The 16,398-nt window shown below is 59.8% G+C and overlaps 2 protein-coding genes across 3 annotated transcripts; both read left to right on the top strand.

The window, feature by feature from the left end:
* Positions 1-1,611: 1,611 nt before the first annotated feature.
* AMPD2 (adenosine monophosphate deaminase 2) lies at positions 1,612-10,671 on the top strand. 2 transcript variants are annotated; one of them, XM_058819318.1, is made up of 18 exons: positions 1,612-1,827; positions 3,313-3,443; positions 4,141-4,271; positions 4,561-4,629; positions 5,195-5,306; positions 5,405-5,591; positions 5,677-5,818; positions 5,905-5,994; positions 6,246-6,375; positions 6,469-6,663; positions 6,804-6,935; positions 7,023-7,186; positions 7,905-8,031; positions 8,124-8,287; positions 8,399-8,519; positions 8,593-8,766; positions 9,005-9,115; positions 10,073-10,671. In XM_058819318.1, exons 1-18 carry the CDS (start codon positions 1,758-1,760, stop codon positions 10,280-10,282), a joined length of 2,460 nt encoding a protein of 819 aa, XP_058675301.1. In that variant the 5' UTR covers positions 1,612-1,757; the 3' UTR covers positions 10,283-10,671. The 2 variants fall into 2 exon arrangements, with proteins under 2 accessions (XP_058675301.1, XP_058675302.1); XM_058819319.1 differs by having other exon boundaries at positions 1,701-1,827; positions 3,380-3,443.
* A 631-nt stretch (positions 10,672-11,302) lies between these two features.
* LOC131567710 (glutathione S-transferase 2) lies at positions 11,303-15,378 on the top strand. The gene is made up of 8 exons (XM_058819424.1): positions 11,303-11,399; positions 11,583-11,658; positions 12,026-12,090; positions 12,172-12,253; positions 13,538-13,638; positions 14,192-14,287; positions 14,357-14,467; positions 15,216-15,378. Exons 1-8 carry the CDS (start codon positions 11,364-11,366, stop codon positions 15,309-15,311), a joined length of 663 nt encoding a protein of 220 aa, XP_058675407.1. The 5' UTR covers positions 11,303-11,363; the 3' UTR covers positions 15,312-15,378.
* Positions 15,379-16,398: the final 1,020 nt, after the last annotated feature.

Here is a 16,398-nt window from a genome sequence, read left to right on the forward strand (position 1 = left end):
CCCCGCACCGGTGTCCCCACGTCCCACCGGGCGCGTACTCGCTGCCAGCGCCGTTGCTTGGGGACACTCTGTTCCTGCTGTCCCCGCGGACACAAAGCCCTTTCTGAGCCTCTAATGAACTCGGCGCTAATGAGGGGGGTCCAATTAAAATACCAGACACCACCCCCCCCTCCCCGCGGTGTGTGGACAGTGCTGGGCAGGGGACATGAGTCAGGCTGGGGGTCCCCACTGTCCCCCGTGGCTGTTGTGGCACAGCGCTGGCCCTGGTGGGTGGTGTCACCTCGCTGTCCCTTCATTCCCTCGACAAGGGGTGGGGGGCACAGAGGGGGGTGGGTGACATTCCCTCCGCTCTACCAGCGGCTAAAAATACCCCCCCGCGCCGGTGGCAGCTTAGGGGACACTGGGGGCGCTCGGAGGGGACACAGCCCGACGGCCACCCAGAGCCACCCCGGCACCGGGAGCCCCGGCCCAGGTAGGGACACGCGGAGCGACACCCCCGGCACAGGTGACACCCCCGCGGCCGGGCTCTGCCTCTGGGGTGGCCCAATTTGGGTGGGGGGTGCATTGGGGGGCAGAGGCTCCTTGGGGACATTCCTGGGGGGCTCAGGGTACCCCAGCAGGGTGTGAGGTGGGGAGTGCTGCAGGAGCACGAGTCCTTCTTTTGGGGTGCAGTGCCATATCTGGAGGGGATCATCATTGCCCCATTTTGGGGGCACTGGCTGATTTCGGAGATGCCTTTGGGGGTACAGTGTTTAACGGGGGCCTGAGGGTCTGTTTAGAGGGTGCAGCGCCAGCCCTGGGGAGGGGGGATCATCATTGCCCCATTTCGGAGGTACCCCGTGCCCTTGGGGTACAGTGTTTAACGGAGGGGGGGTGACAGTCTGTTTAGGGGGTGCAGTGCCAGCCCTGGGGAGGGGGGGCCCATCCCGGGGGTGACGGTGCCCGCTGGGTGGGCACAGGGATTCCCAGTGGGATTGGGCCGAGCTCTGGATGGGGAAGAAGGACCTTCTGTCTTTTTGGGGAGCTATGCCTGTTCGGGGGGAGGGGGCAGTGTCCATATTGGGGGGGCATAATGTCCACCCTGGGGGGGGAGGGGGGGGTTAACTCTATTAACCCTATTTTGGAAGCATCGCTGTCGCTTTGGGGGGGTCCCATCCCATCTCTCGCGGGGGTGCGATGCCCGCTCGGGGGGGACGTTAGGGCTGAACCGGGGGGTAACGACTGTCCCCGAGGAGGGGCTTGGGCTGTCCCGGGGGTCCCACAGAGCCGCCTGGGGGGGCTGTCCCGGGGTGCACACGTCTGTCCCGGGGTGTCACGGCTGTCTGGGGGTCACGGCTGACCCCACACGGGTACAGGGCGTTCCTCCGGGGGTGTCACGTTTGTCCGTGGGGGGGTCACGGCTGGCCCAGCGCTGTCACAGCCCCATCCCGGGTCTTGCCTCCCCCCCCAACCCTCCAGCGCCGCAGCCACCTCCTTCCTCCTCCTCCTCCTCCTCCTCGCCACATCCTCCGCCCGCCCCATCCTCTTCCTCGTGCCGGTTTCCGGCCGGGCCCCGCCGGGGACTTTGGTCCATTCCCGGGTTCCTGCATCAATCATCAACCAGGGCAGAGAGCGGCCGCTGCGGCCCCGCCGCCGTAAGAGTCCCCCGGGCGCCCCCCGTCATTCACCCCCCGCCCCCATCACCATCATCACCACCATCACCATCATCACCGCCAGCATCAGCCCCTCCGCTCCTCCCCGGCCCCCCTGGAGCCGCCATGTCCTCTGCCCCCCCGGCCAAGTGCTCCTTCAAGAAGCGGGGTAGCCTGCAGACCCCCAGCCCCGCAGGTGAGACCCCCCCCAAGCACCCCGAGGGGACACCAGGGGACAGCCAGCTCACGGCCCGGGGTGGGGGGCGATGCTGCGAGTAGGGGGGAACATTGGGGGGAGGGGGCAATGCCGCCGTGCTGCTCTGAGGGTTTATTTTGGGGAGGGGGGAGCCCCCAGCGTGTCCCGGCATCCGGAGGGGTGGCAGCGGCGGGGGGGCCCTGCGTGTCCCCTCCCGCCAGCGCAGCGCCTCGGTGGCGCAGTGAGAGCGGAGGAAGAGGAGGAGGAAGGAGGGGGGGCGGACCCGGTTTGGGGGGGGCTCCGCGGGGGCGATCTCGGGTGGCACTGGGTGGGGGGCAGTGATGGCACGGGGTGGGCAAGGTGGCACTTTGTTGTTGGCACTGTTGGGAGAGGGTCTCAGGGTGCCGCCGGGGCTGCTCCCACACGTGGGTGGCACACGTGTGTTCTGGGTGGATGGCAAATGGTGGTGGTGACACAGGGTGAGTGTGGTGACATCACCGGGTGAGGTGGCACTACGGGGTTGTCACCTGGGGGGCCTAGGGGCATCACCGGGGCTGCTCCCGGCTCTGGTGAGCCACGTTTGTCCTGGGTGGGTGGCACAGGGTGTTCTGGATGGTGGCACGAGTGGGCGAGGTGGCACCTTGGGGTTGTCATCTGTCTGGCACCTGTGTTGGGGGGATCTTGGAGTGCCACCAGGGCTGCCACCTGTCAAACGTGGGCAGCACAGGCTGTGTCCCGGGGGCACAGGGCACCCTGTGTGTCACTGTGTGCCCCAGGGAGGGCACCACCAGCACATCTGATGACACCAGTGCCATCCCTGCCCTGGGTGACACAGCCCCCATTCCCATTGGGGTGATGCAGGGAGCAAATGGGGTGGAGGCTCCTGTTTGGGGGTCAGGGGACCTGGATCTTCCCCCAGGCTGTGCTGGGTGGAGGGGCTCTTACTGGTGGACCCAGTTTAACCAGTAGGAGCTGATTTCCAGTGCCCCCCAGGCAGGTCTGTGGTGGGTTTGGGGTTGCAGTGAGGGGTGTTGGCATTGGGGTGGCACTGGGCATCCCCCATGGCTTAGTGCTGGTGGGAGCAGGGGGTGTGGGGCAATGGGGTGGGTTTGGAGGGGGGATGATGTCACCTCTCCTACCCCAGTGAGGGGATGTGTCCCCCTGGGATGGGATGGGAAGGGATGGGGGGCAGGGAGGTGGCCCTGGCAGGGACCCCAGTGTTGTGCCCCCCATGCTGTGGGGGTCCTGCAGCCCAGCCCCGAGCCCCTCATTCATTCACTGTTGGTTTCTCCCAGCAGCCCCCCCAGTGCCCCCGGGGGATGAGGGGGGGGGGGGGGCCTCTTCCCCTTCAGCTGCCTCAGTTTCCCCATCATCCCCATTGGGAACAGCATCCCAGTTCCATGGTGGGGAGGGGGGGTTGATTAACCCCTTCCTGCCCAGATGGGGGTCCAGACCCCCCAGCTGATGTTGTCCCACTCCCTGCAGAGCTGCGGGGGGGGCCGGGGGCCCGGCCCCTGCAGTCGGCCTGGTCCCTGCCCGGGACCCCCCACAGCCTGAAGCATTTCCCAGTGGATCTGCGCACGTCCATGGATGGCAAATACAAGGAGATCGCTGAGGTGGGTCTGGGGCACACAGCTTGCCAGGTCTGGGGGGGTGAGCCTGTGTTGGGGGAGTGGGGAGGGTTTCCCCTCCATCCTTCCTCCACTCCTATCCTCCCCAAACCCTCCTCCCTTCCCACTTGTTCAGCTCTGAGTGTGGGAATCCCTGTGAGCCTTTCTCTGCCAACCCAGGGGCTGAGGATCATGGCAGGGCTGAGGCTGCACCCAGCTTGTGGCAGGGCTGCTTTGGGCACAGTCCATGGCAGGGCTGAGGCTGCACCTAGCCCATGACATGGATGCTCAGGGCTCAGCTCATGTCAGGGCTGCTCTGGACACAGCTCAGGACTGTTTTGGGCACAGCTCAGTGCTGCTCTGGGCACAGCTCACAGCAGGGCTGCTCTGGGCTCAGTTCAGGGATGCTCTGGGCTCCTGGTAGGGCTGCTCTGGGCACAGCTCAGGACTGCTTTGGGCACAGTTCATGTCAGGGCTGCTCTGGGCACAGCTCAGGGCTGCTCTGGGCACAGCTCATGGCAGGACTGAGGCTGCACCTAGCCCATGACACAGATGCTCTGGGCTCAGCTCAGGGATGCTCTGGGCTCAGCTCACAACAGGGCTACTCTGGGCATAGCTCAGGGCTCTGGGCACAGCTCAGGGATGCTCTGGGCTCAGGGCAGGGCTGGGGCTGTACCCAGCTCACGGCAGGGCTGCTCTGCAGGAGCTGTTTTGCCGCTCGCTGGCTGAGAACGAGATGCGCACGGCTCCCTACGAGTTCCCCGAGGAGAGCCCCATCGAGCAGCTGGAGGAGCGGCGCCAGCGCCTGGAGCGCCAGATCAGCCAGGACGTCAAGTAAGCCTGGGGGGTTCCCCTGTGTGCACCCCAAATGGCTGGAAGGGAGCCCTGCACGGGGCCAGGCCACCTCCCCGCCCCAAGAGGCTGTCTCTGTGCCAGCTCTGTGTGCCCTCTCCCGTGGGTGTCGCACTTGGTGTCCCCTTTGCAGTGAGTTTTTGGCTGGTTTCTGTCTGGTTTCTGTTGTTTTGGCATTAACGGGGTGTTTTCTCTCCCCGGCCCCCCCCATTTCTCTCCCCCTCGTCCCCCCGGCTGTCCCCCCCCTCCACCGCCGCCTCCTTGTCCCCAGACTTGAGCCCGACATTTTGCTCAGAGCCAAACAGGACTTCCTGAAAATTGACAGTGCTGCGGACTTACAGTGAGTGTCCGGCCCGGTGTCACCGGCCGGGGCCACGGGGGGGATCGGGGACCCGCCTGGCCCCGTCTGACCCAGCACACCCAAGCATGGAGCCAAGAGGTCCCTCCCAGCCACTCTCACCGACACTGAATGCACCTGGGGAGGGGGGTTGGGGTGAGCTGGGGGTCCCAGCTCTGCTGCTGGCACAGGACCCCTGTCCTGGCCCTGTCGTCCCCTGGATGGGGGGTCTGACGCTGTGTGTCCCCTCCCTCCTGTCTCCGCTTGGGAGCTGTCTCTGTCGTGAGTTTTTTTTGTTCTTTGTGCCCTTCCTCCTCCCCACTCCCACTTTTCATTGTGCTCATCAGGGCTGAGGGATGTGTTTTGGGAAGGGGGACAATGCCACCACCAAAAAGGACACTGGTGGCACAGCTGTCACAACCTCGTGGTGGCATCCCTGGGGACAGCGTCACCGTCCTGCCACCCCAGGGCTGGACACAGTCCCTGGGGTGGGGCTCATGCTGCTGTTGGCGTACATGGGAATGGGGCAGACCTGTCACTGTCCCACTGGCCACGTCTGTCCCCACAGGCTCTTCAAGGAGCAGAATGACAGCCTGGTGGACCATGTCCCCAAGGAGCGGGAGGCGCTGCTGGAGCGAGAATTCCAGCGGGTCACCATCTCTGGGGAGGAGAAGTGTGGGGTGAGCCTCCCCCTGACCCCCCTGGAAACCAGGCAAGGGTCTCCAGGCTGCCAACCCCAGCTTGGGGGATGGTTTTTTGTTTGGTGTCCCCTCTCCAGGTGCCCTTCACCGACCTGCTGGATGCAGCCAAGAGCGTGGTGAAGGCTTTGTTTGTGAGGGAGAAGTACATGGGGCTGTCCCTGCAGAGCTTCTGCAAGACCACGGCCCGGTACCTGCAGGAGCTCTCTGAGAAGCCCCTGGAGACCCGAGGCTACGAGGAGGTGCCCGAGACCCCCGTGGCTGCTGGTGAGCACGCTGTGGGACGGTCTCAGTGCTGAGCTGGGGTGCTGCAGGAGCTTTTGGGGTGATGCTGGGTGTCTCCTGACTGCAGATGCCCCCGTGCACCCCCCGTTTGCTGAGCAGCACCCCTATGAGAAGTGGGACCCCAAGAACATGCCAGCGGATCTTGGCTTCGGGCTGAAGATGGTGGATGGTGTTGTGCACGTCTACACCAAGCAGGACATCACTGACAAGTGAGTTTTGTGAGGGGAGGGTCCTTCTCATTGGGGTGAGGAGTTTTTGGGGGTGCTGTGTGACTCTCACATGTGTCCCCCACCAGGAGCACGGAGCTGGACCTGCCATACCCCGACCTGCAGGAGTTCATCGCCGACATGAATTTCCTCATGGCTTTGATCATCAATGGGCCCATGTAAGGGGAAGGGTCCCATGGGAGGGTCCTACCCTGGGGGGGATCCCATGATGGGGATGTGACCTGACCCCCTGGACAGCCCCAAGGATGTGGCTGTGACTCTGGCACATAGTGCTGGTGCAGCTCCCATGTGCACCCTCACCTGTGTCCAAGAGTCTATGTTCCCATATGTGTGGGGGCACCAGCCTTTTGGGGCTGGATGTTCTGCTTCCTCACCCCCAAACTGAGCTACTGTTCCCTGTTTTGGGCAGCAAATCCTTCTGCTACCGCCGGCTGCAGTACCTGAGCAACAAGTTCCAGATGCATGTGCTGCTCAATGAGATGAAGGAGTTGGCGGCCCAGAAGAAGGTGCCTCACCGTGACTTCTACAACATCCGCAAGGTACCTGGGGATCCTGAGCTAGTCCCAGGTTTTGGGGGATTCCTGGGGAGCTCTGGGAGGGTCTCAGGGCTGAGCATCACCTCCCTGGTGCAGGTGGACACCCACATCCATGCCTCGTCCTGCATGAACCAGAAACATCTCTTGCGCTTCATCAAGCGGGCGATGAAGAAGCACCTGGATGAAATTGTCCATGTGGAGAAGGGGAAGGAGCAGACGCTCAAGGAGGTGTTTGAGACGATGAACCTCACAGCCTACGACCTGAGCGTGGACACACTGGATGTCCATGCGGTACGGGAGGCTCCCAAACCCTGGGGATGAGCGAACCCCATCCTTGGTTCTTCCCCAGGGGGTTTTCCCAGGAGATGGGGGGTTGGTGGGGTTTGGGGTGGGTGATGAGGACTCTCAGGTCACACCTGTCCCACGTTCAGGACCGGAACACCTTCCACCGCTTCGACAAGTTCAACGCCAAGTACAACCCCATCGGGGAGTCCATCCTGCGGGAGATCTTCATCAAGACGGACAACCGCGTCTCGGGGAAGTACTTTGCCCACATCATCAAGGTGGGCCACCTCCCCTCCTCGTGGTATAACTCATGTCCCCTTCTGGTGGCCAAGCAGTGACAGTTGTCACTTGTCCCTTCCCATCAGGAGGTGATGGCAGACCTGGAGGAGAGCAAGTACCAGAACGCGGAGCTGCGCCTGTCCATCTACGGGCGCTCGCGGGATGAGTGGGACAAGCTGGCCCGCTGGGCCGTCAGCCACCGCGTGCACTCCAACAACGTGCGCTGGCTTGTGCAGGTGCCCCGGCTCTTGTGAGTGAAGGGGGCACAGGAACCCTCACTTGGGCTGGGGGGATGCAGGCCACCCCACTATTGGAATTAAATACCAATAGAGCCGGATGGAACGTGCCTGGGCTCGTCTGGCCCTTGCTGCTTGACCAAGGGCGGCAGCTGTGGTGGTTTCACCTCAGAAACACCTTTTGCTGGCTGGATGCTGCAGCTGGGCACTTGGGACAAGTCCAGGCATGCAGGAGCTCAGGTTTACCTCTGGTGGAGAGGCTTCAAGGCCATGGTGAAGGAAAGGAGTTGGTTCTGATGGAGGGTTTGGATGCAGAGCTTTATTCTGGCCCACAGGCCTCTGAATCCAGCACCAGCTCCAACAGAACTCCCTGAGCCCATGGGTGCTGTTCCTTTAACCCCAGGGAGAGGGGGGAAGGAAAGGGTAGGGTTCCCACCAACCGGGTAAGGGGGGGAAGTCTCAGGGGACAAATGACACCTGGATGGCCCAATGTCCCCAGGGCTGAGAGGCATCTTTTGAACTTCACCAATCACACCACGCCCTTGCTGGAATGCCAAGATTGACAGACAGCACTCAGCAGGGGCAAGGGAAGGGAAGGGAGAGGTTGTTGGCACACCTGGGGAAAGAACTGGGATGACTGAGACAGGCTGTTACATCACACTGCAGCACCCCACTGCTGGCTGGGCTGGGGAATGGGGAAAGCCGGCTCTGAGTGGGGTCCATTCCCTGCAGTGACATCTACCGGACGAAGAAGCAGCTGGCCAACTTCCAGGAGATGCTGGAGAATATCTTCCTGCCGCTCTACGAGGCCACAATCCACCCAGCCCAGCACCCAGAGCTGCACCTCTTCCTGGAGCATGTGAGTGCTGAGTCCTGCTCCTTGGGACACCCCAACCCAAACCCAGCTGGAGCGAGGGGTGGCATCCCACCCTGGGGCTGTCTCTCCTGCAGGTGGATGGCTTTGACAGCGTGGATGATGAATCCAAGCCAGAGCATCACATCTTCAACCTGGATAGCCCTTTGCCAGGCAACTGGGTGGAGGAGGACAACCCACCCTACTCCTACTACCTGTACTACATGTATGCCAACATGACAGTGCTCAACCACCTCCGGCGGTAAGGACATGGCACATCCCCAATTCCCCCCTTCCTGACCTGGAACACACGCCCCTCAGGAGGTTCTGGGGAGGTCACAGGGTGATGCTGACAGTCAAACACCCCTTGCAGGAAGAGGGGCTTCCACACCTTCGTCCTGCGCCCACACTGTGGTGAGGCCGGTCCCATCCACCACCTCGTGTCGGGGTTCATGGTGTCAGAGAACATCTCCCACGGGTTGTTGCTGCGCAAGGTGAGCGGGGACGGGGTGCCTGGGGTGGCTGGAGGTGTGGTGGGACCCCCCCTTACCCTGCTGTGCCCCACAGGCCCCTGTGCTGCAGTACCTGTACTACCTGGCCCAGATTGGCATTGCCATGTCCCCGCTGAGCAACAACAGCCTCTTCCTGAGCTACCACCGCAACCCCCTGCCCGAGTACCTCTCACGGGGGCTCATGGTCTCGCTCTCCACTGATGATCCCCTCCAGTTCCACTTCACCAAGGTGAGCATTTGTGGGGGGCACCAGCCAGTGACCCTCAGAGGGGCAGTGGGGTGGGCACGGCTGGGTGATGGGATGAGGCCGGTAGTGGGGTGGGGTTGGTGGTGAGGTAGGGCCACTGGCAGCACTGATGGATTCTGGAGGGTGCTGGTGGTGTAGAGGGGCTGGGAGGAGGTGGGGACCCCTGTCCTGCCTGAGGGGTCTGTGTGCTGTGGTGGGACCTGAGGGTGTCTGTCCCCAGGAGCCGCTGATGGAGGAGTACAGCATCGCCACCCAGGTGTGGAAGCTCAGCTCCTGCGACATGTGTGAGCTGGCCCGCAACAGCGTCCTCATGAGCGGCTTCTCCCACAAGGTGAGGCCCATTCCCTCATTCCCCATTCTGCAGTTTGCCTATTCCTGATTCCCATTTGCCTCCATTTCCCTATTTCCCCATTCCCCCATTTGCCCAACCCCCTTCCCAGTTTCCATTTGCCTCCATTTCCATCCCTAATGCCCACATTTGCCCACTCCATCCCCAGTTCCTATTCCCACTCTCATTTACCCCATTCCCAATTCCCATTCACACCCAGTTGCCCTATTCTCAATTTCCGTTCACACCCAGTTGCCCATTCCCACTCCCAATTCCCCCATTCCAAATTCCCATTCCCTCCCAGTTCCCCAATTCTCATTCACCCCCAGTTGCCCCATTCGCTCACCCAATTCCCATTCACTCCCAGTTCCCCCATTCCCAATTCCCATTCACACCCAGTTCCCCCATTCCCACTCCCAATTCCCCCATTGCCATTTGCCCATTCCTGCTCCCAGTTCCCCCATTCCCAATTCCCATTCACCCCCAGTTCCCCCATTCCCAATTCCCATTCACACCCAGTTCCCCCATTCCCATTCCCAATTCCCCCATTGCCATTTGCCCATTCCCACACCCAGTTCCCCCATTCTCAATTCCCATTCCCACTCCCAGTTCCCCCATTCCCAATTCCCATTCACTCCAGTTGCCCATTCCCTTGTTCCCAATTCCTATTCACCCCCAGTTCCCACATTCCACTCCCAGTTCCCCCATTCCCAATTCTTATTCACACTCAGTTGCCCATTCCCTTGTTCCCAATTCCTTTTCACCCCCAGTTCCCCCATTCCCAATTCCCATTCACACCCAGTTGCCCATTCCCTTGTTCCCATTTCCCACTCACCCCCAGTTCCCCCATTCCCGCTCCCAATTCCGTCATTGTCATTCCCCCATTCCCATTCCCCCTCCCCATGCACTGAGAGCACTGGGAGCACTGGGGCAGCCCCGGGTCCTGTCCCCCCTCCCCAGGTGAAGAGCTACTGGCTGGGGCCCAACTACTTGAAGGAGGGTCCGGAGGGGAACGACATCCGCCGCACCAACGTGCCCGACATCCGCGTCAGCTACCGCTTCGAGACGCTGTGCCAGGAGCTGACCCTCATCACGCAGGCGGTGCAGAGCGCTGAGCTGGAGCCCATCCAGGAGGAGGACGTGCTCACCATCTCCCTGGGCACCCACTGACCCCCCAGTTCCCCCCCGAGCCCCCCAGGGCTCTGCCGCCGTCCCCCCGCCTGCCCTTGCCGCCGTCTCGGTGCCGTTGCAGGGCGCGGCGTTTGTTGAGTCCTCTCTGTTTCATCTTGGTTTGGTCGTTTTATGGGTGGTTCTTTTTGTCTTTTTCTGTTGTTTTTAATTGGGGTCTCCTTGCTGGCTTGGACCCTGCTGGCACCAGGAGGTGACACGGGGGAGGGCACAGCCAGGGGTCCTGGATTTACCTCCCAGTGACAAGTTGGGGTGCTGGGTGCTGCTGTGGTGGCAGTGTGGGAGTGCCAGCCCAGCCCCACCTGGGTCCTGATGCTCCTTAACCCTCGTGCCCTCTCAGCCTGCTCTTCCACCCCGTGGGGACAACCAGAGGAACCCAGAGCTGAGGTCTCTGCTGTCGCTGGGGACACAGTGGCCCAGAGCACAGGGGGATGGTGCCTGCTGGGGGATGCTCCATCCTCATCACCACAGGGAGGAAGGCAGGGGGTGGCGTGGGGAAGGTTTCATCCTCACCACCTCAGGGATGAAGGGAAGAGGGGGGAGCAGGTGATATGTGTCCCTGTCCCCAACACTCCCAGGAGATGTTTGTGGCCCAAATCGGGCTGGACCAGGCTTCTCCCATCCCTGTGGGGCACTGCCCCCTCTGTCCCTGCAGTTTCCCATCCCAGTGCTGCTCATCTGCATCTGGAGCCGGCATTCCTGGGAAAAAACAAAGTTTTGAGAAAAACCTAACCGAGCATGAAAAATAAAAATATTTAAGTAAAACACCGGAGTCGAAGTGAAGGGAGGGAGGGAGCATAGCCCCAGAGGGAAACTGAGGCACAGAAGGGGGTTTTGTGTGCCCTCGTGCCTTGGGTTTGGGGGTCCCCAGGGTGATGTGGGAGGGTCAGAGGGCGGATTGTGAGCGGCGGTGGCAGCGGCAGCGCTGGCGGGACGCCCGGGCACCGAGCCTGCAGCGCTGACGCCAGAGGGAGGGCACAGGGGAGGGTCCTGTCCCGGTCCCTCCCGGTCCGCCCAGTCCGTCCCGGTCCGTGTTCTCGCAGAACCTCGGGCGGGTGTCACCATGGTGGTCACACTGGGCTACTGGGACATCCGTGGGGTGAGTGGCACCGAGGGGGGACGGTGGGGACGGGGGAGGGCACGGCTGTGGGAGTGCCGGGGGTCTCAGAGCGATGTAGGGGTGCGGGGGGTCCAGAGCGGTGTGGGGGTGTTGGGGGTCTCAGGGTGTGGGGGAGAGTTCCGGGGGTCTCTGGGGTGCCAAAATCGGGTGCTGTGCCCCCAGCTGGCCCACGCCATCCGCCTGCTGCTGGAGTACACGGACACCCCGTACCAGGAGCGCCAGTACCGCCCCGGCCCAGGTGAGGGAGGGCAGGGGGGTGTGACCCCAAATCCCCTCACTCCCTTCCCCAGCCCCGCGATCCTGCTGTGTCAGAAAGGGGGGGACACCGCCACTTGGCAACGTGTCCCGCCAGCCCTCCTGCCACCTTTGTCCCCCCCCATGAAAGGACCTTGATCCCTCTCAGGGCCAACGTTCTCCCGTGTGTGTCCCGGGAGGGGGCACGGGCTGCCCCGGGGAGGGGGGGGACACCCCCAATGCCCGCACCCCCCATTGCTGTGGGGCGGAGGGTCTGGGGGGTGACACGCCCTCAGTGTCCCCATTGCTGTGAGTGCCACGAGTGGGGCAGAGGGCCTGGGGGACCGCGCCCCAATCTCTCTGCCCCCCAGCCCCTGACTATGACCCGAGCGACTGGACCAACGAGAAGGAGAAGCTGGGGCTCGACTTCCCCAACGTAGGTGATGGGGGGTGTGGGGGAGATTTGGGGGGGAGTTTGGGGGGTCTCCCGAGCTAACCCCCACCCCGGCACCCGCAGCTCCCGTACCTCATCGACGGCAACACCAAACTGACCCAGAGCAACGCCATCCTGCGCTACATCGCCCGCAAGCACAACATGTGTGAGTGGGGGGGGTCCCGATCACTGGGGTTTGTGGGGGGTGGGCTGTCAAAAACGCCAATCGCTTGTTTTTTAAAATTCCAAAAGTTTAATGATAATAAAATAAAATAAAATAAAATAAAATAAAATAAAATAAAATAAAATAAAATAATATAGCATAGCATAGCATAGCATAGTATATAATACAATGTAATATAATAGTATAGTATACTATACTATACCTTAGCATAGCATAGTATAGTATATAATAGTATATAAAAGTATGTTATATATAATATTATATATATATATTATATAATATTACTTCTATTATAAAAATAGCAGTATAATTAGAGTAATAATAATTTGGACAATTTGCATTAAGGCAACATGAGACAATAAAAACAAACATGGACAGTCCAGGTACTTTTTTCTGAGCAACATAAGCCCGAAAAAGGACCCACGTTAACAGAGGATTAACCCTTAAAAGCAACAGCCTGTTGAATGTTCATACACCTCATGCATGATGAATAAATTCCGTTCAAATACAGGTTTCTGTCTGGTCAGTGTCAACTTCTTCCTCTAAATCCTAACGGTGTCATTCTGCCTGAGTGAGGCAGGAAGAAGTTTGTTTCTTCTGATCACAGAGCAATAAATTCCCTTTCTCTGAAAGATTAAAGTTTCCTCTGGCTGCTATCTCAGTGCCAGTACTGTCACTGTTAGACTGGACATGACACACACACGTGATCAGGGTTCAAGAAGAAAAAGGTTTTCATTCTGCGTGTTCTCTAGTTTATATACTCTTAACAAAGTGTGATCTTAAGTCATTAACTACATCACAATAGCTTGTTATATTCATTGGTACAAAGCAATTAATGTCAATATAATTGGCAAAAGTTTTACAGAAATTCAATAAGGCACGTATACACATCTACTTAGGCACATAATCTAGCTTACAAAAATTTTCATGTATCTTTTCTTATCGGTTTCCATGCTGATGGCCTTGTCCTCTTCCTTGCTATGGATACACTTTAAAATCATCAATTGTTACTTCTATTAACTCAGTTTTGTTTGCAGGCCAGCTGTCAAACCCCTCCATAAGTACCTCATTCCTTTCCTAAAAAAAATCTCACATATGTGGTTTCTATTTTAACATTATGTTATAACTATATTTAACACACTACTTCAAAAATGAATACAGCATAACTTTCTAACACAACACATATAACATTCATTTTAATATTTGTGAAAAGCCAATCATAAAATCTGCATTTTTCACATGGGCTGACACCTCCCCTCCCTGCAGGTGGTGAGACAGAGGAGGAGAAGCAGCGTGTGGACGTGCTGGAAAACCAGCTGATGGACTTGAGGATGAATTTTGCCCGTCTCTGCTACAGCCCTGACTTTGTGAGTGCCCCTGGGGGTGTCAGGGGGGGACAGATCCACCCTGTGGGGGTATTTGAGGGTCCCCAGGACAAGGGAAGAGATGAGAATCTTGACACTATGTTTCAGAAGGCTGATATATTGTTTTATGATATATATTATCTGAAAAGAAAATGGTATATTAAATCTACACTAAAGAAAAAGGATTTCATCAGAAGGCAAGAAAATAATGACAATAAAATCTTGTGACTGACCAGAGAGTCCCAGACAGCCGGACTGTGATTGGCCATTAATTAACAACAACTACATGAGACCAATCAAAGATGCACCTGCCACATCCCACAGCAGCAGATAACCATTGTAACATTTCATTTCTGAGGCCTCTCAACTTCTCAGGAGAAAAGATCCTGGCAAAAGGATTTTCCATCAAATACATCAGTGACATCCCCCATGTGGGACACTGAGCCACCCCTGGCACGGGGGCACATCCCTGTCCTGGCTGCACTGGGGGTGATGCCCCTGGGTTCTGGGGGCCTGGGGGAGCAGCCCCCCAGATGTGCCCCCTCATGCCGTGCAGGAGAAGCTGAAGCCGGCGTTCCTGGAGCAGCTGCCCAAGAAGCTGCAGGAGCTGTCGCGGTTCCTGGGCTCCCGGCCCTGGTTTGCAGGGCAGAAGGTTGGTGGGGGATGCTGGGGGGGTTTTGGGGAGTCTCGGTGGGGTCTGACCCCCCCGGCCCTCCCCCAGCTCACCTTCGTGGACTTCCTGGCCTATGATGTGCTGGACCAGCAGCGCATGTTCGTGCCCGAGTGCCCCGAGCTGAAGGGAAACCTGGCGCAGTTCCTGCAGCGCTTCGAGGTGAGCGGGGCCGGGACAGCCCGGGGACAGCCCGGGGCCACCGCAGTGTCCCGGCCCCACCTCCGTCCCTGACACTGGGTGTCACCATCCCCCAGCCCTGCTGTGCCTCACCATTCCCGGTGACACCTCAGTGCTGTGTCCTTGTCCCATCCCAAGCCTCGTCCTTAAATCCCCGGTGTTTGTCTCCATCCCATTCCTGTCACACCTGTGACCCCAGCCCTGGACCCCTGGTGTCCCCAGCACTGACATCCCAATGTCCCCATCTCATTCCCGACACTCCAATGTCCCTGTCCCAATTCCTGACACCTCAGGGTCCATCTCTGTCCCCATCCCTGACCCTCTGGTGTTCTCATTCCTGTCCCAAAACCCCTGGTGTCCCTGTCCCCATCCCCTCCATGCCACTGTCCCCATCTCACACATCCCATTGGTCCCATCCCTCTCCCCAATACCCTGGAGTCCCTGTCCCCATCTCAGACATCCCTGTCCCCAAACATCCCAGTGTCCCTGTGCCCCTCCAGACACCTCTGTCCCCATCCTTGTCCCAAACACCCCAGTGTCCCTGTCCCTGTCCCAAACACCCCAGTGTGCCTGTCCCCATACCAGCCACCACAGTGCCCCCACCCCTGACCCCGTGGTGTCCAAATCCCTGTCCACAACACCCCAGTGTCCCCATCCCAGCCACCCCAGTGTCCCCACCCCTGTCCCCATGGTGTGTCCCTGTCCCCACGTGTCCCCACGTGTCCCCCAGGCCCTGGACAAGATCTCTGCCTACATGCGCTTGGGGCGCTTCATGAAGACCCCGATTTTCTGGCGCACAGCCAAGTGGTGCAACACCAAGGAGTGAGGGGCTGACCCCCCCTGTGCCCCCAATTCACCCCCAAATCCCCCCAATAAACCTCGAGGGGCTCCCCCTTGTCTGTGCCGTGTCTGTACCTCCTCCCTGAGCTGCCGAGGGGCTGCGGGGGGAGTGGGGGTAACCCCGCATTTGTGGGGTTGGGACCCTCCTGGGTCTGGGATGGGGAGAGCCATTCCTAGGGGACCCCCGGAATAAGGGGGACCCCCGTGGAAGCTGTGGGGAGCAAGGTGGGGTCCCTATTCCCCCCAGGATAAGGGAGATACCCCTGCAGCTGAGGGGATTGAAAGGGGGGACCCCAATTAAGCTTGGTGGGGGGGGTCACAGAGGGACCCATGGCCCCCAGGATAAGGGGCTTCCCATGGAGTTTGGGGGACTGAAAATTTCCCCCAGGAAAAGGGGGAACCCTAAAGGAATTGAAAGGGGCTGCAGAAAAATGGGTCCCCATGGAGTTTGTGGGGTGGCGGTGCCCCCAGAATAAAGTGGTCCTGTGGGGATGGATTGGGTGTGTCCCAGAACCCCTCGGATAATTTAGGGATTTAGGGGATCACAAAGGCACGAGGATGGGGAGGACCTCCATAGAACTTGGGGTGGCTGCAGAACCCCCAGGTTAAGAAGCACCCCCTGGAATTTAGGGGGTGGCAAAGCCACAGGGATGGGGAGGGTCACAGAGCCCCCTGTTAAGGGGGACCCCCATAGAACTTGGGGCGGCCACAGACACCCCAGAATAAGGGGGATCACCATGGAGTTCGGGGTGGTCACAGAACTCTCCAGACGAGGGGTTCCCATGGGGGTGGGAGGGTCACAAGACTCCCGGGATTCGGGGAACCCCGCGGGGTTTGGTGGGTTGTGGAGCCCCCGGGATAAGGGGGACACCCGGGCTAAGGGGAAGAAGTCCCGGGATAAGGGGGACTCGTGGGATAAGGGGGACCCCGGGATAAGGGGGGGATAAGGGGGACCCCCGGGATAGGAAGGGACCCCTCAGATAATGGGCAACCCCGGCATAAGGGGGATCCGATAAGGGGGAATCATGGGATAAAGGGGACTCCCGGGATAAGGGGAAGAAGTCCCGGGATAA

This window comes from Ammospiza caudacuta, chromosome 24 (assembly GCF_027887145.1).
Source record: "Ammospiza caudacuta isolate bAmmCau1 chromosome 24, bAmmCau1.pri, whole genome shotgun sequence".
NCBI classification, from domain to species: Eukaryota; Metazoa; Chordata; class Aves; order Passeriformes; family Passerellidae; genus Ammospiza; species Ammospiza caudacuta.

Excerpts from the sequence above, each read along its gene's own strand:
- LOC131567710 (XM_058819424.1), top strand. The coding sequence starts at position 11,364 with ATGGTGGTCACACTGGGCTACTGGGACATCCGTGGG. Across the intron at positions 13,639-14,191 it reads TCTGCTACAGCCCTGACTTT|GAGAAGCTGAAGCCGGCGTT; the intron begins GTGAGTGCCCCT and ends CATGCCGTGCAG. Across the intron at positions 14,288-14,356 it reads CCTGGTTTGCAGGGCAGAAG|CTCACCTTCGTGGACTTCCT; the intron begins GTTGGTGGGGGA and ends GCCCTCCCCCAG.
- AMPD2 (XM_058819318.1), top strand. The coding sequence starts at position 1,758 with ATGTCCTCTGCCCCCCCGGCCAAGTGCTCCTTCAAGAAGCGGGGTAGC. Across the intron at positions 5,995-6,245 it reads TTGATCATCAATGGGCCCAT|CAAATCCTTCTGCTACCGCC; the intron begins GTAAGGGGAAGG and ends TGTTTTGGGCAG. Across the intron at positions 6,376-6,468 it reads ACTTCTACAACATCCGCAAG|GTGGACACCCACATCCATGC; the intron begins GTACCTGGGGAT and ends TCCCTGGTGCAG.